Genomic DNA, 26031 nt, shown 5'->3' with positions numbered 1-26031 from the left:
ATGGGAATGATGACCTCGCAAGCGGCGTATCGACGGTTTTCGGTCGAAGGCATGGCCACCAAACCCGAGATCATGGTTTTGAACGCGCACCAGCTCCTTCCGGACCCAACGATCGCAAGTACGGGACCGTTCCGTTGCTGGAAATTATTTTTAAAAAGAACTTATCGTTCGCTTACTAATTGTATCGAAAAAATGAAATAGCAGCGAAACAAGATAACGCGTTATTCGATGTAGTAATTGAAAAGAGCCCAGGTCTGGTTGGAATACTATTCGCTCATCGGTTTTACGACGGTATTACGTGTCGTCTATGAAAGATATTACGTAATTTGTTTTCCCGATGCATGCCGTCTGTGCATTTATAAATTTTAAACTTCGTCGAGCATTTATATGCGCGTGGTTAATGTACAGGGTGTGCTGTCTGAAACGATATGGAACAGACACACGGTTATATTACAGGGATAAATTATCGTACGTTGTTTTATTCGTCGCGTATTAATTAGATAAAATCTTTGCCCATGCGTGACACGGACCGTTGCGTAAATTCTGCACTCGTCCGTGGCTTAGGTCACGAAAGATCGCGTAGATAGTTAGGCGTTTACGTGCGTCCAGAAAAACGCGTTATCGTTATCACTCGTCTCGCCTCCCTCTCCTTTTCAGCCAGTTTGTGGCCGTGTCTTTGACTCCGGGTTCTTTCCGCTCACACGGCACGTTTTCGAAATGACGTTCCTCCTTTTTCATCCCCCTTTCGGATCGAAGGATCTCCCATAGGTGTAACGCCCCCCCTCCACACTTTGGAAAACACTGTCAGGGTATTATTCTTTCTCACCTGCGTCCATGTTTGCCTCGTTTCAAATGTAAATACATTGTTTCGAAGGACGTGAAATTTTATCGTTGTCTACACACGCCGCGGAGCAGCAATCGTATAATGTTTAAACATCAGGCGCGATCGAGCAATTGCAAGGATTAAATCACATGTTTGCGCGAACTATCAGCGTTATCATCTGCATGCATCGATGTAAATTCATTATCAGTGTTTGCCTCGACCGGCTCGAGGAAAACCGCGACGTTTTATCGACGCGATTTCTATAGTCTCGACGCCTCGTAGCCCAAGAATTCGAGTAGTTTCGAAAGAAGAAAAGAAATAATCGTGAAAATATGATACTTTTGCTATCCGATGGAAACAAGTGGTCACTGAGGCCAACCGCTGTGCGTAAATATGGGACTGCGGGCGTGTTAATTATTTTTATTACCCGTAGCAGCTCGAACGGTAGTATTTTTAGGACTCTGACGGATAAGTAAACAAAAGGAACGGTACGTTCGTTTTCCTGGTAGGATCGTTCGATGAAAATCGCGACCGAGTTATCGGCACGCTTCCAGCGGCGGCATTCTTTTGCAGGGAACAGCTTAATCAAGGCCAGCCAGGGGGCCGTTGGCTGGCGCGGGTGGCGGAGAGTCAGAAATGTGTCTTAGTGTGTCGTAGGTTACAAATCGTCCAGGCGAGAGAACTGTAAACAGGCGTAAGGTTAAACGGGCGTACACACTTAAGTGCATTAATGAACGCGCTTAAGATACGCGGCGTGCCGCCGTTTAAATATAGGCTAAACCAGTGTTTCTCAGCCTGACGGCGTTAATACAGCCCATTTAGATCACCAAGACTTCTGCGTCACGGCTATATCTCGCCTGATGCTCCCGTGTAAACGATACCGTGAGAACAAGACGCTAAAGGAACTTACAACTTTTCTGTGCTCCAGAGATGGGCAATATTTTATTCGAACAAGGTAACTAACCCCATTACCGATCGCTGGATCCCCATTAGCTCTAATTACGTTTTGTTCGAGCCAATAACGGATAATATTATACTTAGTGGTGTATTATTTGCAGTCGATCGAAACTGCAAAGAAGACGATTGGCGAAGTTAAGGACGTTCGAGAAGCGAGATCGTACAGGTTTATGAGCGTATCGCTCTTCTTCGAATCAATTTAAAGCAACGATCCACCGTAATTAGGAAGGTGACGCTACTAGCTAGAAAAAAATCCGTCTATTAAGGGGAACAGCGTCGGAACCAATTACAACAAATTTCAGAAAATATCGACAATCGTTTTGTTTATATATATTTCACTCTAAAATTGAATCGTCTGAGATGTATATCGCGAAATAGAAACAGCTCCGGCGTCCATTGGATCCAGATGCGCTGTCCCCGGGGTCAATTCTTAATTTAGTCTTCAAAGGGCGTCGTCGTTTTTAATTCCCTTCTGGCGACTAGTTAGCGACTAATTCGTGGAAACGTGAACCGATGCGGATTTCACGGTTTCGCGGCAAAAGAGGGCTCCTCGAATCCCATAAACCTAGCCAAAATGCTAATCTCGCTCCTTCAAATTTACAATTTCTATATACACGGAACTTTCAAAGTTTTTATAGTCGAAATTACATCCAGAAATAAACGACATAATGATCTTTTTCTTATGAATTTTTAGAGTAACTGTTGGTTTTTACGCTTTCGACCAACTTCTTGGAATTACGTAGTGCAACGGTTAGAGTTTTCACGGATGCAGCGGGAGGATCGTTAAATAGAACGAAACGCATCGCGTCGAAGTGTTACGAGATCCGTCGAGCAACAATGTGGAGCGGAGAAAAGGAAGCGAGGGGATAAAGTTGCGAAAACGAGGGTAACTTTCGCCATCGTGGTTTCCATCGCGCTCGCTTCGCGTCCCGGGACCGAGAGCGAGCGAACGAGCGCCTTACTTAATTAGACAATTAACCCCTGCAACCGTTGAAACCGATGGCGCAGAAAACGCTCGAGCAGCGCTAGGCGAAAACTTCTGTTGTTCTCTTAATTTGTCCTCGGTCTTCAATCGGTTTTGCAACGCACCAGAACCATTGAGAATTACGAACGAAGAGCGACAGAGCGACCGTAATAGGCGAGGTAGCTATAAAATTCATAGTCAGATCGAAAGCAATTTTGTCAAAGTGGGGCATGGTCCGGAAAAGGATGAGAAACACTGGTACCGTAATACTTTTCTATGCAAAATGATACACGGGTTATTTCAGGTGACGAAGTTGCGAGACTCGGCCTGTGCGTTCGCGATCGTTCATCCCCGCGATCTTTATTCCTCAATGGACAGTCCAGTTTTCATCCAAGTCCAAGAAGGCTGTTAATAGGCCCGCATGCGGCGGCGAAAATTATGGGACGGACGTGTCTACTTACGTACGTTTGCTGGGTCGAGAATACGTCAGGGCGTGCTATTATGTGCTACGCCACGAAAGGTGATCATCGAACGTACGTGGACGAGGAGGGGTTTGGTGGGACCGCACGGAGGGGCGAGAGGGGGAGGCTCGAGCGTCAGAAGGAGAGGAAGGGAGAGGTAGGACGAAGCGTTTCCACACCGGATATCCTCCCGAGGGAAGTGGTGCACGCGATTCGCATCGCCACGCCCGCGGAGCGTGTATTTATATTATTATAAATTCGTCGCTTACATTACACCGACAACAATGCAACGCACGGCAATGTGTGCACGTAAAGGGCCTACCGAGCACCGCATTAATTGGACTTGCGTTTCACGTCTCATTAACCGCGATTTTCTTCGTACTTCGTTATCTAGTTTGTTTAAATTAATTGCTGCCCGGCTCTCGAGGAAGTCTTATTACGCGCGAGATATATCGATGTCGAGATCGGCGAACAGAAATGGGCGAAACTCTTATCCGAATGCAGCGTTTCGCGCAACGAGCGAAAGATAAACGGCCGCACTAATTTCATTCGAACGCGTTGCAAGCGGTTTTCGTCGGGAAATTTTTACGTAGAATCGTTTGTGCTTGTTTATTTTAGCGAGCGGAGATTGCTCGGTACAACTGGAAAGTAATTACAGGAGAGTTGACACGTTGAGTCCCACGTGCCCACCGTTGGATATTTCATTCCCTGTCTAAAAGACAACGTGACCAATGGTGGCCATTTGTGACCGTGCCTTCGCCACCTAGTTATTACCGCTACGCACAATTTGTACGTCGTAAATTATAATCGTTGCTGCCCGAGCAAGCTTTATCGAAATGCCTTCGATCCTAGGTTTGGGTACACGAAGAAACGTATACGTAAATACCGATAAATTATTTTCTAAACGCATAGACCATCTTGATATATACAAAAAATATCACATTTTCTATATCATAATGATAAAAAAAGGTGTTTCCTTGGTAATGTATACATAAACATTGCGTCGTATCTGTGCCACTCGCGAATATATCAGCCAAGATTACGTTGGCAATGCCAAACATTGATATTCTCGAGAACTTCTTTGACGGCAGTTATCTCGTCGAACGAGCATTTTTAACGTTACGACGATACAACATTTTTTTTGTACCCCGTTTCACTACTTAAATTTTCTCCCTTCGCGGAGACATCGTTGTTAAGTTATGTTAAAAATCGTAGTAACAATGTTAGAGGCAATCTTTTTCAGGAGGCTCGGTAAAATACATAGATTGTACAATAGTTGTACACTTGTGCTCACAGTCGATGCAACAGGTGAGCCTGCAAACAGCCAGCAACTACGAAGTAAACTAACGTTCCATGGAAACCTTGAATGTCTCCTCAGCTGGCTGTTTGCATTCATACGTGGAGAGCATGATTTGCAGCAGAGCCAGTGCCACGTTATTAGACGAGTCTGGTCAGTCACGTTTCTAGATCACGTCCCGTTGCTCCTTATAGCTTTGTCGGTTGCTTTTTCCATTCGCTAGTCGTCCCGTTTATGAAACTTTATGCCATCCGTAAAAGTATTCGCTTCTATTATAATATTTGGTCGTTACGATGCGCATTACAATGCTGTATAAGAGAACCTAAAGTGTAACACGGTTTCACTTTACAATGGATATCTCTACAACACACTTTCACTATAATAGAAGAGTATTAGACTAGGGATTTGGCTACAAAGTAGGGAAGATAAGAGATTCCTTCCCTTTGACACCTTTCGATAAGAAGACTGAGATATAGTATAACAGTTGCCTTAAAGTAGGGGCAGATTTTTATGATACGACTGTTAAAGACGCGAAAACAATGGATACAATTCCAAATTACTCTATAAGTACTTGAATAATCAGTTTATTCGAGATTCCATTTTTTTTTTTTTATATAGGCCAAATGAATTCTACGCAGTTTGATCTATGAAAAGAAGAAACATTTTTTTTTCATATCTTCCGTGTATACAAAGATTATATGTTTGTTTATCGAATCAAGAGATTACGGCCTAAACACTTTATCTTGGATGTCCGCCGCGTAGACTAAACAGTTCGCCTGGTTCTCGTATATCGTATGGGTTAAACCAGCGATTTCCAAATTTTTTGGAAGGCTGGCTAGTATTAAATAAGTAATTCGTGTACGTGCAGTAAAATTTACATTCGATTTTATTTTGGTTGCAGAAGCTTAAAAGAAAAGATGAATTTAGGGGCTACTTCTCATTGCCTCGATTATTGCAAGAATGTTCACTCCTCGATTTTTCGCAAGAATCGAGGGTGCTACCATGCGGAGTAAACAGCACCGAGAATCTACTGGCTCGAAATCGTATTCGACGAAAAAGCTCGAGGAGTCGAACGTCCGCGGACGGAAAGAGCGCGAACGTGATGCAACCCGTCGCGTATTTACGGTAATTTTATTTGCAGGAGTCCCGTCGATTTATCTTGACAATATTCCGCTCTCGTGATTCCGAGGACTTGCGTGTCCGATTAATAGCCGAACCGCCTTGCGCCGGCCGGTCGTGGTGAAAAAGAGACGGTTAGACCTGGAAACGACGAGGATAGCCTGGTTTATGCTCACTGTCTGGCTTACGACAGGGAGTGGGAGGAGGAACACGCACACACGGCCGCATAAATAACGCGTGTGCACACAGAGGCGCGGAGTTACGGTACGGCTTACGTGCAAACGGACAGAGTGAGACGGGGCTAAAACGCGGGACGGGGACGCCATTACGGGTCGGGGAACGCGATCGAGAAGGACGAAAGAGGATGTAGTCGGCGGACATTTACGAAGAGAACCGAGTCTCCCCGACATGTGGGTGAGCCCGTAGTACACACAGAGAGAGGGGTATATCGGTTTTACGACGTTCGATCACCTGAACGAAGATTTTTCAAGCGCCGTCGCGCGGAGCGAAGAGGGAACGACGAACCATCGTCACTCGCTTCGATATCCTTCAATGAATAAAACTGTCTTCTACTAACGCGTCCACCGACGGCAGAAATTTTAAACGAGCTTCTCGCTCGAAGCAACGTGATTTTTTGCGTAACGTTTTGCGAAATAATTCGCCGACAACTAGCGAGAGACCGAGGGAACGCGTCCGGCGTGGCCAGATAAATTTTTACGAAGAAAATTCTGACGAATCTCAAAGGTTAATTTCGCCCGACGCTTTTTCCGAGAATATCGCGTGCAAAATAATCGTCGATATTTCACAACTACGACTTACGAGAGATAATTACGAATTTTCTGTGGAAGTAGACCGTCGAATTTCGAAGTTGTACGAATCCTCGTTTCAAGCTTGGTCACTTTCGAGACGTTATTTGTTAATAGCCGATAAAATTTATCCAGCTCCGATCCAAACATATCCCACTGTCCAAATATTTTCGTTTACGCGCTATACGTTGGTAATAAACCTACATTGCTACCGTGTTTTTACGAAGGAATGAACCCTTTGCAATCTTATGTCTAAACTGTTTGTGGAGAATAACCACAACCTTTAAATAGAAAACAACATGCATAATTTTATTTAACATGTTAATTCTCCATTCATATCGCATATATTATGTATTACGTATAAACAAGGACGGATCACAATGGGTTAAAAAAAGTTGTTTGGTCATGGTATAAGAAATGAAAGGGCGGTCGACGATCGATACGAAAGGTATCCATGCATCTGGAAAGAGAAAATCGTGCGCGGGTGTAGCGGAGTAGGCGCGTGTACGCGAGTTTCTGAAAAGCGCGTGGAGCCGAAACGGGCAGAAGCAGCCCTGGTCGCACAATACGAGCATGAATGAAGTATCGTGTCTGGCTCGCGGGGTACGGTATACGCTGGTGAAGCGACGATGGCCAGGGGGAGTGGAAAGGGGGGGATCGCAGGCGTCACGGTGCTTTCGTGGCGGTGAGGTTGCGGGCGACGCGTGTGCGACTGTTTACGTGTGGAGGGTTCGATGGTGTGTGGGAGTGCGCGCGTATGCAAGTTCGGTGTATATCGAGCGCGCATGCGCGTCGAACACACCCCACCCACGGAACGACAGGCCGCTGCTCCGCTGTTTGTAACGAGCGGAGAGTCTAGAACGCCACACCAGCGTCGAGCGCAGCCGGCCTCGGCTCGAAACGAGACACGACCGTTCCTGCTGCGAGAACGAACGGTATACGGTATTTAGTAAAAAAACGGACGATACGAATCGAAGGGGAGAGCGAGGAATCGCGAGTGCGCGTTGTTGATACGTTCCCTCGATCGTCTACGAGCAAGAACGCCGACGTATTCGCGGAGGACTTGTCGCGTGAAAATCGAAAAAGGGCTCGTTCTCGCCTTCCGTTCGACTGTTATCCGGTGCACGAACGCGTCCAGTTGGCTCGTCGCGACTCGGTTTGTGCGGGGTATATTACCGTGAACGAAGTAACGTGTACTTTGAAGCGGTGTGGGTGCGATCGAAAGTGACGAGAACGGTGAACCGATGGATACGAAGTACCGAGATCGATCCGACCGTCGACCGGCACGGGAACACGGACGAACGTGAAAAAAACAGAAGGGGAGAGAGGTTAGAAACGAGGAGATCGTGTTGTGTACGTGATCGTGGCTCTGGTAGGAATACGTCGACGAGGAAAAAAGTGACTGTGGAAAGGGGGAAGAAACGAAGAAGGGAGAGCAAGAGGAAAAAGGGGAGAAAAGAGAGAACGTGCGTTGACTGGTGGCCCCGCGGGCCGGAAAGTACGCGCCTGGGCTGCGCTCGCACGATCTACACTGGCATGGCCGCCGAGGCCAGCTGAACTTTTTCTTCTCTCTCTCGCACGACGATCGTTGCTCCCACCCTCTTTATCCGTCTTTCTTCCTCCCTCCCTTCTATCCTGCCTCTTTTCTCGCTCGTTCCCTCTCCGTCTGTTCTTTACACGCTCTCCCCCTCCCGCATCTTGCCGGCTGTCTCGTCGTTTCGTCTCTTTTTTCCTTACTTCCAGCCGACTCGTTCCGACTCTCTTTCCGTTTAACGCGAGAGAGGAGACCGTGCGCCACGAATACCCAGACCCTCGTCGCGTATGTGTACCGCGCGTTCGTTCTTTCGGACGTGTGTGCGTGTGCGCGCAGTTCGCCAGCCATCGCGGGGAAATCGAGCGGAGGCTTGCCATTCGAGAAAACCAGTGAACGCGAGCGAGAACTCCTCGCGTAACTACGAACACGCGCGTCACAGGAGTGGCCCGTTCGAGTCACGATAGCGCGATCCATCGAAAATATTGTGCGGTTATTGGACCGACCGTCGGTAATCGGTTTAACTCGCGTGGATCGCGGGAATCAATGCACGTGCAGGGGAAGAAGACCACCGTAACGAGAAACGACGTTACCAACAAAAGACTGTCCAGGGACAGGATCTCCGGATGATATTCAGGACCGAAGGATATCTCGAACGAATCGTTTGCGTTTGTTGTCGAAAGACGGGGCGACGTTCGCGGTGATCACGCACCTGTCGTCTCCTCAGGGTGCTGCTGACAGTGGCAGAGCGTGGCAGTGTCTGGCGCGGAATAACGGAGGGCGGAATAAAGGGAGGCAGTCAGGCATTCGGCTCGAAGAAGTTCACGGAGGAGGAACAGGAACAGGAACCAGGAACGAGAAGAACGCACATTCGCACACGCACACGGTGGAAGAGGAAAGAGAAGGATGCGCGAGAAGGAGAACGCCGGTGAGGGCCTCCTACTCGTCGCTTTTCCACGGAGGGCAGTACTGTTGTTCGAGGTGCGAGCCGCGTGACACGAATGCGAGAGTGCGAGAGAAAGGGGAGCCAGGAACGAGGAGGAGGAAGAAGGAGATCTCTCTACCCGACAGCAGCAGCAGCAGCAGCAGCAGCGGCAGCAGCGAGGGCATATATCCGGCCGTGGCATGTGCGCGCGACAAGGACAGAGCGAGAAGTGGCTATTTCTGTGGAGCATATAGGGGGCCGCCCGTATAAAATAAGCAGTGAATGAAGGAGCCTGTTTACTGGCAGACGGCCTACGCGAGATTCAGTCGGCTCTCTTTCTCTCGCGCTCTCACTCTGTCTCGCGCGCCCCGATCGTTGTTCCCTCTCTCTGTCGATGCGGTATGTGTTTCTCGTTCTCGCTCGAGTACGCATCCCGTAGCGAATAGGAAAGAGAGAGACGGACAAGCGCAGCAGCAGCAGCAGCAGCAGCATTGAGAGAGCCGTATGTGTGGCCAGTGCGCGAGAGGAACCCGCGGTGTGTGTTCACCGATTTTGTCCTTCTGTCTCGTCTTGTCTCGTCTTGCCTCGCGTCGTCCGGTCTCTTCTGGTGCCTGTGTTTTTCTCCACTCGGCTCGTACGGAGTCGAGCCACAACGTCGTGCCGTCTTTCGTTCCTCCAACCACGGAAACCTATTGATAATCCGTACCGCTTGCGAGCAGGATATTAGCCTCGCGAATTACTTGTTCCTCTGTTACGTTTCACCGCGCGTCGAGGTCTGTTACATTCACGCACATATATATATTTCTATATGTATATATAGTACGTATATATATAACTCGAGCATGTGTTTACGTGTTGTGACGTGACCAGTGCGGAGAAGCAGAAGCGTCGAAGACAGGGAGAGATCGAGGGAAAGGAGAAACGAAAGAGAGATACACCCGGTCGGAGTTTCGTAAATCACCGCGTACAACACCATCGTCGTTTCGTTTCCTTTCCTTTTTTTTTATTATTTCGTTGAATCTTGTGCTCGCGGAAACAGTGAGAAACTGCGAGATAAATAGAAGCGATCGTTGATCCTCCGCCGATGAGTTTGTGCGCGACGTGTCGTGAGGACTGACGCGACGGATAAAAGGGGGTAGAGGGAGAGAGAGCGTGATCAGGGGAGGAGGCTCGCGGTGAAGGGTACAGGTGAAACGGAAGTGCCGAAAGTGTGGATACCTTGGACTACGAGCCGCCCCCGGTGCTGCCACCGCGGCGCCCGCCCTGGCCGTCCAACAGCCCGAGCAGCACCGCCTCGAGGTACATCGGGCAGCAGCGCACCACCTCCACCACCACGTCCTCGCTGACAGCGACGGCGGCTACGACGACTACCACGTCGACGACGCTAGTACCGGCGTCCCGAGGCTCAACGACCTCCTCGTCTGCGCGAGTGTCGCCGCAGCCGCCACCCTTGACGCCGCCCCAGTATCCTGCGCCCCCACGGCCCCCTAGTCGAAACGGTGAGTCAAAATCCATTCATTTTTTCTTCCTTCACCTTAATGACTCAAGAGGTCAACTCATTTTGTTCCTAAATGTAAAAATCAAGATTCAATTAGTCAATTAGTCAATTTCACGTACGAAATAACAGTTCAGTTCTATCGTTACAAAAATAGGATTTTTCGCAATAAGCTTATACAATATGGCACGAACTCTAAATAAACCGAGGAGCGTTGGTAAACGCGAGTTCGAAAGCCAACCGTTTCCCCCCGGTTCTCTAGTTTCTCGTGAATCGATGTGCCCCAAGTAGTTGCTTCCTGTTTCTTCCCTATTGTCTCAGCTGGAATCTAATACGCGTGCAGACCAGTCGGGGACAAGCGTACAAAAGGTTTTACGGTTTCGAGGGTACAATATACACCCGGTCGAAAAAGTCTCCGGTACACCTTAGGCTCGCTGCCCTAACGGGTTGTAATTTTCATTCGGTTCCTCGTAAGTTGCCCGTAGAATTTGTTCATATTATAATTTTCTTTACTGGTTCGCTGGTAGACAGTCAAATTTTCGTTAGTCGGTCTCGAACGTTTCGGAGTAGACGAGGTCGCACGACTTCTCTTCGTGCCAACTTCATCGACGATCGGGCGAGCGTGACTCGCTGCGGATTGAGTCACACTACGCTTTCATAGAGCGCGGGCAAAGTAGTGAATGAAATTTACCGTGTAGAAAGTTAGCGAGAAAGTCGACAGCCGCCACCTTTCCGTTCGTGACACCGACACGTTCGACGTAGTCGCGTTTTCTTCCACGGGTTCGTACGACGCGCGAGTCTCGTCGCTTTCCTACCAGCTTTGATGAGAATGGTGACCTCGTAGGTGGCTCGTTTATAGTTTCGCGGAAACTATTCCCTCCTTGCTCGACTGTCTATGAATGCCTGCTGAATGTGAATGGTATTCGACGAAGCAATCTATTAAAACTCGACGATCACTCGTAAAACTGATAACATAGTCCATCATAAACATGGGTTGCGGGTGTTTCGATACAATTTTTTAGGTTCGATCGTAAAGAAGCCTGAAATATACTTGTTATAAATTTAGTTTGCAACGTTTGGTTGAAAAACGTAATCGAAAGCAGCATTAAAATATCGCTCGTTTCAGATATTTTCCATTCCGTAACGGATGTGGTAAAATTACTTTCCGTGGAATAGGACGTGCTCGTTTTCTCGCGATTGAACGGTGTATCGAGGCCTGGAGACGTTCGAAAATTTCCATACGACCGATCGAATCGTTCCCATCGCTAGTTTCCTCTCTCTTCGAGCGGAATACGAGCGGAGTACGAGCGCATGCGCACGCGCGCGCGTACTCTCACCAACACAGACGCGTCATTCGCTTCGAACGGCAATAAGAATGAATGCCGTTCGGTTTGACGTTACCTGGTGACTTTCCTGCGCATGCGCCCGCGCGTTTGCGTGCTTGTGTCACGTAAGAAGTCTCTCGCGTATAAATACGTCGATTTATACACGGGGTGCTCCGAGAATCCCGGCTCGCGCGATGGGAAAAACAAAAACTCGATTCGACAGAACGGACATTTCACTAAGACTCAATAATAGTCAACGCCAAACGAACGCGTGATTGTTTGGTCGAACAATGCGCAAATAAATCGCTGCATCGTGATGTCATTCGTCGATCTATCATTCGAATAAAATTTCATTCGTTCCTGTTTACGAGTCACGGTGACTCGTCGCGACCTCGATGAATGATTGCCTTCCACGAAATTTCGAAAATCGCGTGCACGGTCGATGACGCGTACAGCGAAACGATGAATCGATATCATCGACGATATCTGGAGAAACTTGGGTCGTTGGTTGGATCGATTCAGTCCCAGGAAACAAGATCTCGCGTGTAACTACAATATCAGATCGTTGATTAGATATCCACGATATATCGAGCAGGTGGAGCGGTAATCTTACTCCGAAGCATGAAAGTGTTTGGAAGCCATGAAACTTTCAGTCTTAGTCTTCGACGAACCTGTTGCACGGGGGTTGATTGTGTAACGTTCGTTCATTGCGAAATACCTCGTTCCACGATTCTAATTTTCGTTCAACGAACGACGAATAAGAAGTTGCAACTTTCGTTCGTTGTTCGTGGACTTTCGGTTGGATAAAAATTTTGTTAATGTCCGTCGTCGATCGTGTACGAAGGACACGAGTTGTAGACTTTTGGGTCAACTTGTATAAGCAATTCGCACGGCGATTCGCGAGGCGAGATATCGGCACGTTCACGCGTATCGTGACACAGATACACGCACTTATGGTCGCACACACTCGCGCCAGTGTCGGTCTGGCATGAATGAAACCATGATTTCCACGCATGGCGCATAGCTAGGTGAGTTGACTGGCTCGACTCACCGATGAGAAAGATTAAGGTCCGGCTCGGTCTTCGTTTGTCCTCGCAGTCATTCCATATTTTGCAATTGGATTACGAAACGTCGAAAGATCGCGGTGTTGTAGCGTGGATAAATACGACGTGAAAACGTACTCCTATTATCATCGTTATTATTACAATTTGAAACCAAAGTATCGAGCAAACTATCGATCTTTGTATTTTACGAACAGTAGGGGAAAACTCGATTTCAAGTCCAGGTCGACATAGGACCGCGAATAATTAAAATACGCAAACCGACGTCTGTAATCGAATAATCGTAACGCTTAAATTCCATCGTGATTTCCATTCTTGCTGATTTCAATGACATTCGAAAGTATTCTGTTTCTATTGCGCCAGATAACGTAGACTTTTTCCCTAACAGACACAGTAATTTGCTGTTTGTATCGGGGCATTGAAGTCAACGATATGGAAAGCGATTCGATTTGCTTCCAATTCAATTGATCGAGAAATCGATAAGTTGCTCATTCAGTAACTCCTTCCGCGGTAATCAATGGAGTATCTAGCATTGTTATCGGTTGGTCTATTTGCAATCCGTTGACCGGCAACGAGCCATTGTTTTTAAAAACAATTTTGAACGATCGAAGATACGTGGCATCGATTTATCGCGAATTTTTGCAGATTCAACGCAGAAAATGTTTAGAAACTTTTAAAGTAATCGTAATTACTGTTAGCTTTAACCATCGTACGAACGTCGTGAATAAATATGCTATACGTTGGTGTTTGTTCGTTATCTATTACTCGAATAAAATTTTCTCCGTCTCCGATAGCCTATCTTGTTTTCTGATATACACAGAACAGAGTAACGGTGGTTTAATCGAAATCGGTTCGATAGATTTTCAGATAAAAATTGTAATAAAAATGACCCAAGGAAGGCCACGATCGTCTATGGTATCCCGTGAGAAATAAAGCCGAATAACGAAAGTGTATAGTTTCGTGGGGCAAACTGCCTTTAGTTTACACTGCAACGATGCGTTGTTATTCTGTTTGCGTACGTCATTTCCTTCAAAGGGACGATGCGAAGTCGGTGACGTAAAACGCGACGAGAAGCGTGATTTTCCGATACTCTCGAGCGAGCGTATCGTTCGCTGAATAATTCGAAGTACGTTCGAGATACGCGACAACGATATTTATCGTATCTCGAAGATATTTCGCGTCGATGGGAATGGCAAAACTTGTTTTGCTTTCCTTTTAAATACGATAACGATTGAGCTTCCTTTAACAACAACATATATTAAAAGTAACAAATGTTAGATTGAATCTAAAAGGCGATAAGTGAGCGGTTCTAATTAATGAAAACGCGACGAACCAAAAGATCGGATAATTCCGACCAACTGTCGAGATATCATCGACCGCTATCAACGACCAATCAGTGTTACTTAAAATATATAGATTGGTAACGCATTCATTACTGAATGAATAATGCAACGTCAGAAACCATTATTGCTCCTTAATAAATCAAAGTTAATAACCTGTATTATGTTGACAGGGGCAATTTCGAACAGCATTTTTACTGAAACGTTATCCTAATGGCGCAAATTAGAGGCTAGAATTATCGCAGCGTATCGAAACAAGGCAAATGGCGCTAATGAAAAATTCTCGTAATTTGCATTCGAAGATTAAGCTAGTCATAATGGTAGGATCGTTATGCGGGTCGATTAGGACGAGGAGCGTAATTATAGTAAAAAATAGAGAAATAAAATGGGAAATTTGCGATGCGTCGGTTCGAATCGATGCACGTCGGTTTAATTGGTTATTCGATATCGATATAAATTTTGCCGGCGTCTGTGCGCGGTTTTCCACGATCTTTGAACTCGCGAGCGTCGTAGGGTCGAAGGAAGGCGCGTTTTCGAGCCGTTTCTTATGTAACGTGGCGCAACACCGCGACGGGACGCGGCGCGTGTGGTAACGCGTTGCAAATGCACGCGGATGATCTTCTCCGGCGCGAAGACGCCGTGTCCTTGAGCGACATGTGCCCGGAATAATGAATCGAAAGAGTACGAACAAAGTCGCGAAAGGAGTGGCCAACGCGGCGTGCCGCGGCATAACATCGCTGGTTTCTCACTCATCGGCCAAGCATCTCAATTGCGCGTCCCTCGGATCCTCGTCCTCGCTTCGACGACCACGATCCTTCGAGGATCCGTCGAGCAACACCCTAGCGATCGTCGATCTATCAGCTTCATTTTTCAACACGCTTAATATTCAAATCGCTAAACGCGAGAGCTCTGGTTAGATAACAAAGCGTTTGGATAGCAGGGTATTCAAATGCTATCTAGTATCTCGTCGATATTGTATCGATCTCGAGTTGGGAAACAAACGTTTCTAATATGCCAGCGACCGAGCATGCGTTCGAAATGTACGCCAAGCCTATCGATCCCGTGCAATGTTTCGCAGTCATACTCGAATCTCTAATAAGGGACGTGACTCGAGCGTTCCAAACCGATTATCGATCATCCGACTGGACGCGTAAACGAACACACGAAGTCGAACGATCTTTGTTTCGTCGATTGCGATTTAAGGTCGATATTTTTTAGAGAAATCGAACATCCCTAACGATGAATTTATCGCGTCGATATTGAGAATCGATACTCCGGAGCATAGAAGAACTATCTCGGTAATACAAGAACACCGCCGCCACGCTATCTTGGTGTTTGCCAACCCCGTTATCTCCCGTTCCTCCGTCTTTGATCCCGTGTCTCTCCTTTCCTTCCTTCTCCCGTGTCTTACCCTTCTCTCTCTCCCCCTCCCTCCCCCTCCTCACGGTTCTTCCACCCTGTCTCTTTCCTCGTCGCTCCGTCACTCCGTGGCTCTAGCCTCCCTGTTCGTCATCGTTTCATCAACTCGCTCCTGCTCGCCTGCTTTTGCACCAGCACTGAACGCAATCTACGATCATCGTTATGTGCTGTCGCGTCATATCCGGTCTGCCCGATCGCTCCCCTTCCCTCCCCTGTTCCCAGTTCTTAATGCTTCTCTTTTCGGTCTTCTTGCTGGGTCGCTGGTTCTTCGGGCCGATCTACGCCGTAGCCTGACGACGATGCCCATTCTCCACGGTTTTCTCTCCGTCGTTAAATCCTACGACCATTTCACCTTAACCAACTCGCAACCCTCTCCTTTTCAAATTCGAAAATGCTATGGCTAAACACTTGCACACTTTCGTAGATATTAAATCAAACAGACAATTATTTCGAAACTACTCAAGATCGATATTTACCATTTTAACGTACAAATACTTGACCCTTTCGTTCTGAAATCCCAAAAATTGTTTAAAAATTGTCCTTCGACGCAGTATCCAAATGTCGGGTTTGGAAGAATCAGAGGGTAAATTTGGATAATTGCAAGGGGGCGCAATTGGTATTTTATCGAGGGGTCTTTTTGGTTTCTTTCCCCGCTGGATCCCCGGTCAACGTTCGCGTCGTTCTCGAGTTTAGCGTGTCCCGAGCATTTCCCCGAGCGTGTATCGAAAATTATACGGCGGTCGTGATCGGAGGCAAACCGAGCCGAGAGCGCAGTCGTGTGCAGTTTATTGCCACGAAGATATCGTGTGTCGCGATCGGCTCGCGGAGATTGACCGGAAGTCGCAGGGACGAAGATACGAGACGGGCTGCCTGCCGTCGCTTTAATTGGCGAGCAGAGGATTCGATTCGGTTCAGGGTTCAACGAATCGGCCCCTCGGCGAATTAATTTATCGTCACTGTCACGGGACCGCGACGCCCTGATACACGGATCCACGGACTTTTACTGCGACCGCGAATTATACGCGCATAAACGAACCGTGAACGATCGGTTACGTAATCGCACCGGGCGATAAAGAAACGTTTCACGACGCTTCTTCGCTCGCGATTCCTCGACTTTTTTTCTCTATTCCCTCCGTCGACTTCGCTGATTTTACTTTTCCAACGATTACGCTCTTATCGGGCCCCTGCGGACAGAATCTGTTCGTGTTTTTCACCTCCATTATCGGTAAATAACTTGTTTATTATTAGAGTAAATTACAACATATAATATCTCCCTGTGGAGATCGAGGGACACCCTAAAAATCTATCTATGGATCCCAGGTAGACTTCCTATTGGCTAATTTTACGCGGCAAGGAAACTCTGCGCGGTCGGGATGCGCACCGACGATTATGGCGAGTCTCAAACGTACGCGAATTAGTGTTTACGCGTAGCAGTCGGTTGGCGGATAAAAAGACGTATTCATTGATAAATAATATTCGTAAATAATTTTGTCGAAATTTTAGATCCCTCCTTCGCTGGGAATTAATTCGTCAATCGCGAGCTCGTTGTCCGACGATATCGCGGAACGGAATCGGCGTCGTTTCGATTATCGCTATCTCGACGGGCGGGCATTTAAAACGAGACTAAAGATCGATTTTGCCCGAAATTCAGAGGAGTTTTTCTGAGCTCTCGGTCAGTATTCTGACCCACATGGCTACGTTCCCTCTGTATCGCGCGGAACGGCGCACTCTTATCTCGAAAACACTTTTACGAATTGCCCCGATAAAGGCGGACCGCTATGACAGCGATACATGTCGGCATCGAGAGGTGCGCGACCTCTGCCGAGTTAAGAACGAGAACCATACGTTTCTCTGTTTTCCTTTTGCTCGACTCTTCGACGCTCTGCCCTCTCCTCCTCGCTTCGTTCTCTTGTCTTTTCGTTTTCTTCTCGGACGTGGCGTGCACGTGGACCGACGAGGTGTTATCGGCCCAAACCGTACACGTCCGTTTATTTCGCACGAGAAAAAGCAAAAGCAACACTTTTGTTCGACTGAAAATCTCGAGTGGCAAACGAAATTTACCAATCGTACAGTCTCGACGACTATTCGTAAGTCTGTATCATTTTTTAAAGCTTTATTTTGTTTGGTTACGGTGGTCGCTGGTGAATCCAAGATGGCCGCGTTTCACTTACGATAAATGTACGACTCCGACGTGCTCTGAACTGAAAATTACAAAATACATAGAGCTATCTATTCCACTTTGCGGTGCTATTATTAGTCCCGCGAAAATTCGTAGTCCCGAAATAACTCGAATCTTCCCTTTCCGTCTGTGGTTCGTCCCGCTCCTACGCTCGACTGTTCTTTGACTTTTCTCAGGCCGTCCTTGAAGGGAAGGGAACGTTGACCCTCTCGACCGTCCGACGGTCCGTACGTACGTACGGTCGTCCGAACGTGGTTTCATTCAGAATGCGATGCCAGCAAGATCGACGTTGCTATACAGGGTGTCCCGCCAGAAACAGGTGGCCTCGCCAAACAATCTTGCTTCGTTCCAAATGAAAAATCCACAGTTTTTGCGATCGTATTCTCAGGGAACACTCGAGGGAAACGCTCCACCGTCGAATGCTCGATTGTTTTTCAGGTGGGAAAGATAACCGAACGTGTAAAGAAATTTGAAAGATCTGTAATCGTATAATGGTTCTTTATTTAGAGAATCGACGGTCTCGAGCGTGAATGTACCTCTTAACGAGATAAATTTCTCCGTGTTGGATAAATAGGGACGCATGTAGGCCGGCAATATGTTTACGTACGTGAAACAGAGGTTTCCGGCGGTCCGTAGTCCGCGTATACACAATGCTCGCGTCGAAAATAGGTTTTTCAATGTGCACGAGGGCCGCACTGCAAGTTTCACGACACATGTGCGGCCGCTGGAAGTGTGGTTCGGCGGTGCGTGGGTTTGTATTTATACATACGCGCCAGCGAACATGTAAACTCGCGTACGTGACCGCGCATTTGATATCCGGATTTCTCCGGGCCCACGTTGGATAATCAGCCAGTCGTTTTCAGCGCGAAATATTCAACGTGTTGCCTCGTATTTTTTCGACGAACCTCGTACCACCCCCCCTCTCGTTATTAACGTCACGATGGAAGGGGTGGTAAATCGAGATCCTCCATGGAAAACTCTTGAAACATTCTTCGTACGGTGGAATTACTCGAGTGACCTCCTAAATCTCGAGACTCTGAGTACTGAAATTGCAAAGTAACCCTCTCCAACCCTGTTTGACTTGGAGGTTAAGGGTTAAAGGGAGGATCGTAGGTTGCGTGGACGAGGAGAGAATCGTTCCTAGGAGCAGGGGCGAGCAGAGGGGGCGGAATAAAACGGTGATCAACGACGCGAACACGCACAATCAGAATTCCCGGCCGTCGAATGATTTCACGTAACGCGAATGTGATAATAACAGCTATAAATTTCCATTCCGCGAGCCGTGCAATTACGGGGCCTGAAATCGCTAACGAACTTTTCTCCGGGGGCCCAGGCCCCGACAGTCGGCCGTTAGAGGTGTAGACGCGCGTATAACGCGGCGAGAGCGAACGGGGAGCAGCCACGAAACCATCAAGACGAAGACGAAGACGAAGACGACGACGACGACGACGACGAGTGGGTGGTTGGACGAAGATCCCGGCCATATGGTGTCCACATTCCATTTCTCGTGTGCCAGCGAGATCGAGCCGCGTGTTTGCTCTCTCGTTCTGCCTCCCGCCTCGCGGACACGCGTGTAATTCTGCGTCTACGACGCTCGGGGGAAAAAAGTATCATCGCTTCGACAGCGAATCCTCCAGCTTTCTTGCTGCTCCCCGTCAATTCGCGAGACAACCACTCGACGGGCTCGATCGCGGTAGTTTTCGACGGATTTTTGCGTTCGAGAGTCCTCTCGATCCTTTCGAGATCGATTTATAATCGATCCGGAGAACCATTGCAGCCGCGTACTTGCGCAATACCCCTGTCGGATCGATCCGTCTCGAGAGTTGCTAAACGAACCCTTGGGAATATTGCGAAAATTTCTTCTACTGTACGGAGATATATGGGTATGTCGATCCCCCTGTTAATCGATCTTCTATCGACAAAGGGGAATTTTCGTGTGTCCGGATAGAGTGGAAGCGATTAAGTTGATTCCATCGTTTGAATGTTTGGAAAAACTGTCGCGAAGAACGTAAGAAAAGGAAAACGTATAATGATTCAAGGCTCGATGGCAGAAGGCGTGTAAGCAAATAAGTGATTGATTGTCTTCCTACGGCGATCCCAAGGTACCCGTAGGTTAATCACCGTCGTAAATCATAAAAGCCGAGTCTTTCTACTAAAACGCGATACTTCAACGAATGATTTTATTGCGCTTTAAATTTGAAACCGATGCCGGACAAAGGTAACAGCTCTCGAGCTGGCGTTGCAGGTACGGTTGAGGAGTGGAACAGGTAACGCAAGGTGGCAGAAACCCCGGGGACGGGAAGAAGGGATCGTAGGTTCTCCATTGTCTTCCCTTCCTTCCTCCCTTTGTGAGAAAATGACTCGTTCCTCCTTCCCCTTGGCCTCTCGGGTTCCTCGAAATTTCTTTCTGTAACTTCTGCTGGTGTCACATCGTAAACGACCGTGGGTAATACCTGTCGAAGGGGCTTCGTTCGTAAAAACCAGCGGTCGACGTTTGCAAAAGTCGATTGTCACGTTCGGTCGGATCGATGTCCGTGTTCCCCCCCCCCCAATTCCTTGAGGCTCTTGTAAATTTTCTTTCAACTTTACACCTTGGTACAGTTTTTTACTCGTCGTCCGTTGTTCCGAGTAAAGTTTTGCCCATCTTTGGCCCGAGTAATCGCGAAGAGAGAAAGACGATCTCGCGCGAGTATGTGCACGCACGCGTGCACGTTGCGTGGGCGCAGTCTGAAGGATATCCGGTGCGCCGCGCGCCCATTCCTTTCTTTTTCCTCCCTCTCTCACCTCTCTTCTGCTCGCCGGTTTGCTCTTATTCGGATCCCCGTTATCGTTCATTAATTGTTATCGAACGATTTCCACCCTCGAGGATCCCTCGCGAAAGATATCGTAAGAATTTATGAAATTGCAACACCGGAGAAAGCTAATCTTCCGACGTCGGTTAATCCTCTGTTAATGGACGGGGCGGAAATTAAAATTTAATAATCCGGCGGCGCTGTCGTCGAGGATAGGAATTTATAGCTAGGGTCGATTTATGCCCGATTCGTTGGTCGATATTTACGACCGTATTAAGGCACTATATAACGATTAATTTTCCCGTGCTCGACCAAAAAGCTACTTTGCATGCGAACCAGTCAAAACAGCTTCCGACGACGCTTTTGCTTCCACTCGCGCCGTAGGGAAGTTGAACAGAGCCCGGGCAAACACATCTGTCGCAACGTTCTCGCTGCGTGGGGCGCGCGTTCCCTGTCGGATAACGACAAAAAGACGCAACATCTTGGAAAACGACCACGCGAGTACGCTTCTTCATTTCCTTATTCTCGATGTTAGTCGCGTTCGAGTGCCTTGCTCTTTCTGTTTCTGCCAATTACTCTTGGCAATTCGTTTTAACTCGCGACTCCAGCGCTTCTCAACCTGTCCCGTCTCCTGATCCCCTTCTCATAGTCTCGCAATTACTATTTTTTACATACCGTTCATCTTCATAGTACCTCGAGTTTTGTACATCACTGTTTCCATTTCAAATGGACTCACACTTGATTTTTACCAAATTGCTAAATGGAAATCAACTTTAAAGCATTTAAAAAACAATGGAATCTAATGGAGGATTACAAGAATTAGCGGTCTCAGTAATCCACTTGAGGGTTGATCCGTACCCCCTCAAGTATCCTAATTGCTATCTGTTACCAAAGCAAGACAAACAGCGAACCGTACGTTTTTATTTTTGGTTTCGATTATCAAAAGCGGGAAAATGTGCTCGAAGCCAGTACCAGGAAAATTGGCAGCAAGTTTGCCAACTTTCTTCGGGATCCTCTCATCAATATCCATCCTCCTCGGCGAGGGACGTGACGTTTTCACGAATGGGACGCGGCGGAGCGTTGTTCGTGGTAGAATATTACCTGGAAACGCGTCGCGACTCCATCGCGAATTACGATCACGGCGAACAGAAGGCGCCTCCTGTTCGATCGACTCCGTTGTTAGCAAATCCGAAAACACCAGGCTCGCGAACGATTCTTCTTCCTGAACCCTCGCGCGGTTTAATAGTCAATGTACAATTTCTCGTTTTCGAATAAGAAAAATTACGTACGGAGAGGTTAAACGATCTCGTTCGCCGTTGTCGTAGCGATCCGGAGCCTTGACTTTGTCGCAAAATAGAATTTCTCGGGTGGAAAGATAGCGCCCTGCCTCGTAGCTAAACCTCGGGTTGGAATCGCGCGATCTTGACACAGCTTGTGAAGCAGAATTCTCATTAAAATAACTTCACGGAGCGTCTTCTCTAATTTTACCGGTCCTCCGGCGGACGGACTTCGTGACACGGCCCGTTGACAGAAAAATATTTTGGATCACTGTCAACTTCTCCCGCTCGTCGTCAACTTTTACCTCTTTAAACTCTGGAAAACATAATCGAGGATTCAGAATTTGCTATTCTGGCAAACGTCGAACGTAGAAACCCTCCATTAGTTCATTTCTTTTCAAATGTTTCAAAGAAAAGTTGGTAAAAATCAACATTAAGTAATTCAATTGTGGAATGCAACAAAACGTCGATTTGTGACGTTTTGTTCGTCGCACTGTGTTTCTGTGGGGTGAAAGGATTTTGCCCATTTCAGTTGGAAAGCTTTCCACGCGGTTTTCATCGCGGTCCGCGTTGTGTAATTGGCTTCTGCAGAGGCACGCGAGTCTGCTGCCTCCTCGAAATCGGAAACGCTCGAAATAAACTGGCCGCTTTGACTCGCTCGCTGACTCGTCGCGAGTACTCGCGAGCCCATTCGTTCTCGCGAGCGTGTGTCCCGTTCTTAGCTATTAGTCGACCGCATCGGCTTCATTATCGTCTCCAACAAAAGGATCCCCCCTTCCTGTGATCGTCCATACAGATAAAGATTCGAGTCGGATTTTAAAGCGCGAGTATGCGCCTTCGCGTGTGCGTAATAAAGACGTTTAATAATAAATGTACGTAGGGTTGTTGTACAAACTGTGTTGAATGGCTATACGACTCCGCCATACGACTATCGTTGCAACTCATTGTCAGTGTACTCGTATAATAAATCGTTACGTTTATGACCCCTATAAGAGACCCCATCCGCAGAAGGCACTATTTAGTGGCGCGTACCGGACGAACGTATTCGAGCAAATCGTTGTATCGTAAAATACATATATTCTAGGGGCACAGGATCGGGGAACAAAAGTAATCACGATCGTAATTATTTGGTAAAAACATCCATCTTTATTTTTTAATCGAACTACACCACTTTCGGAGCTAACACCTCGTATGTTTGCTCGACTCGGAGCCAAGCCCTCGTCCAAGTTTGCTTGGTTGTTCGCTCGTTGCTCGTCCACTTCGTCCAACGTTCCCGCGCGCTTGTCTTTCTACGCTTCAGTCTCGTATCGCCAAATCCGTGGAACCCTGTCTCTGAAACGTGCGAAAATAACTGCGTCAGTGTACGCGCACGCATGGCTCCGTCCCGCGTGTTTTCGAGGTAATTGTCAGTCACGACAATTAACGATAAGCTCGCGATACAGCGTGAAGCTTTAGCGAGCCACGGTATCGCCGTCGATGCGAGACGCGAGATACACCGAAAGAAATATTACGCTTTAAACGCGATACCGTTCTTTATCTTGCGCTATTTAGTTTTCGCGCTACGAGGACCGGCGACCCGGAAGCACGGTGTTACGTAACTAATAGGAACTACGTTACGATAACGCCCGTTTCAAGTGCTCGAAAAGTTTGAACAGTATTCGAATGGTTCGATATCTGAATCGAGTCCAGTGCTCGAGTGTTGGAATCGTATCGAATTACCAATATTCGAATACGAAATAATTCGAGTATTACAGGATAGTCAGCTATAATTCTTACATTCGAATTACCAAGCGTTCGAAAAAAATTGATCGATTGCTTCCAGGCGTGATCGGTAACGTCCAAAAATCGGCGTGCTCATTACGCTACTGGCATCTGCCGTGCGGATGTGTGTCGGTACGGAGGTGGGAGGGAGGGAGGGCTGGGATAGGAGCGAGTGGGAACAACGTGGCTAGTTGCGCGACTGAGTGAACGAACCAGAACGAGGAAGAGAGCGCGAGAGGCAGGACGGAAGGTCGGAGAAGGACGGTGAAGGAAAAGGGGTGAAGCAGGCGCGAGAGAGAGAGGACCGGTTGGAAAGAGTACGCGGCCAGACAGAGAGGAGATGAATGAACGTGCGTACGCGGCAGAGAGAGAGAAAGAGACGCAACGACGACGGTCGACGAGGTGGGTGCGAGATAGGACGAGACGGACGATCAAATGAATGAACGGTGCACGACGAGGATAGAATTAATGAGTGGGATAAATATAGCAAGCGCGTTACGCGACAGAACGAGACGACCTATCCCTTCCTCTTCTTCCGTTTTCTATCTGCGCCCTCTCTCGTCCGTTCGGTTCGTTCGCTCGCTCGGTTGATCGCCTGACTTGTTCCACGGCGGACTGGCTTGCGCCAGCGTGATCGAACGACTACTTGTGGAGGTAGGCAGCCAAGGCAGGTACAAGACCAAACGAAATGGAACGAAAGGATTCTTCGTCGTCGTACTACGGTGTACACTGACGCACACCGGCGGAACTGGTGCTGAATCAACGCTATAGCGTGAACATGCTAGGCCAACTTATTGATAGTATAGTACGCTCGGGGGAGCTCATTCAGCCATGATCTCTCGCGAGGCTCGACAGGCGTTTCAGCCTCTCTCGCCTCGAGCTCTCTAACTGTGCCGCGTAGGAAGTGGCCGTTTTTCGAGTTGGAACGCGATTACGGAATTGGACGGAGCTTTTTTCTGTAATCGTCCCGCGTCACGGTTACGGATGGGACTTCTTGCCGAACGTCCGATCGCACAGTGGCCCCTGATATCGTGAAAAGGCGATAAACAATTGAAAAATGAAAATTTGAAAATCGTGGACCATTCTGATTTAGGTTCATTGTATGCACGAAAGTGTCAAGGTGACTTCAAGGTCGTGCACTTTTGCGTACTATACTCCGCTTAGAATGAAATTTTTTATCCTGACGGTATTCTAATCGTGGTCGGCTCTCGCGCTCCCGCGAACCGTTCGACTTTCACAGATTTTCCTTCCGTGCTAGAAATTAAAAGGCGGAACAGCGAAATCAGCTATGAACTGGTTCAAGATACGTTGCTTCGCCAAGAGTACTGTTAGCCACTGTTTTAATCCGCGCCTTCTTCTCACGATCGAAGATCCTCCGGATCGTTGCCACCAGAGTTGGGAAAACTTTATTATCGAATGACAAATACGAATTTCTCGCGTAATTATAACTATAACCAACCTAGCGAGTAAGAATCGCAATACGCGTATTTTAATTTGAATGTTCTAGACTCGTACCAGTAGGTCACATTTACATATGATTTCACTCTGATTTCGAATTGATTTCAACGAGGGGGGAGTGCTCATCGAATAATCCCCCGTTCGTTTAATTTATTTAAAATAGTTTCCTCGCTTGTTAGGAACTAATTTGACCGTCTGTTACTCTAAAAAATAATGTTTGAGCGGAGCAAACACGAGGTACGACCTTCGAATTGTACTGTAACGGAACATCTGTCGCGATCGATTAATATTAATGACGACGACGTTCCAAATAATGGAACGGATACCGCGAACGTGTAGGTGAGAGATCGCGGATGGACGAGTACGCGGTCAGGCGATTAAATAAACGCGACGAAAGATGCAACCCGGTTACTTAATAAGCCACGGAGATTCCTCTGGCTCGAGAATGGCATCGTTATTAAAACGTAACGGTACTCCTTTATTCTTCTATTTATCGCGCGTCCGCAGCTTCCAGGCATCCCGTGCCTATTGCTAATCTCCCTAAACGCGCCGACGACGATCGGGTATGCGCGAAAACGAAAAACCGTAGTTTCAAGCGCAGTATCCGTCGAACTACGGTGGAGTAAACGAAAGAATCGACTCGTCTGGTGGGAGAAGTTCCAGGAACGAAAGCCCCCCACTTTCTCTACCTTACTCCTATCGTCCCGGATGCTTGTAGCGAAGTATTCGATGCATTTCGCGATTTCATAGTCGAACAAGCCTTTGCTCGTCGTGGAGCATCGAGATAACTTAACGCTAGATTTTGGAGCATTGATTCCACATATTTCCAACGAAGGAATGATAATTGCATCAAAATTCCGGCCAACTGTAAAAAAAAAACAAAGATTCACACGATACGGTCGATTCCATCCTTACTTTCATTGAAAACTGCCAAACTCCGAGCGTCCAAGTCATCGACCAAAGCAGCAAGAGGGAGGGAAAGGATCTCAACGAAGATCTCTCGAGTCGATTGTTTCATTGACCCAAACATAGATACGGCGG

At 47.6% G+C, this 26031-nt stretch overlaps 1 protein-coding gene across 1 annotated transcript in view; it reads left to right on the top strand.

The window, feature by feature from the left end:
* Positions 1-26031, top strand: part of Sty (sprouty signaling antagonist) — a 38174-nt gene continuing 12143 nt past the window's right edge. Inside the window, exons 1-4 of the mRNA XM_076762805.1 lie at positions 1-118; positions 8642-8886; positions 8967-9085; positions 10084-10382. Of these exons, the coding sequence (XP_076618920.1) occupies positions 1-118; positions 8642-8886; positions 8967-9085; positions 10084-10382 (781 nt within the window). The remainder of the gene's footprint in view (positions 119-8641; positions 8887-8966; positions 9086-10083; positions 10383-26031) is intronic.

Source organism: Colletes latitarsis, chromosome 3 (assembly GCF_051014445.1).
Source record: "Colletes latitarsis isolate SP2378_abdomen chromosome 3, iyColLati1, whole genome shotgun sequence".
Lineage (NCBI taxonomy): Eukaryota > Metazoa > Arthropoda > Insecta > Hymenoptera > Colletidae > Colletes > Colletes latitarsis.
Note: the sequence above shows the minus strand (reverse complement) of the source record. Positions and strands in the feature narration are given on the sequence as shown.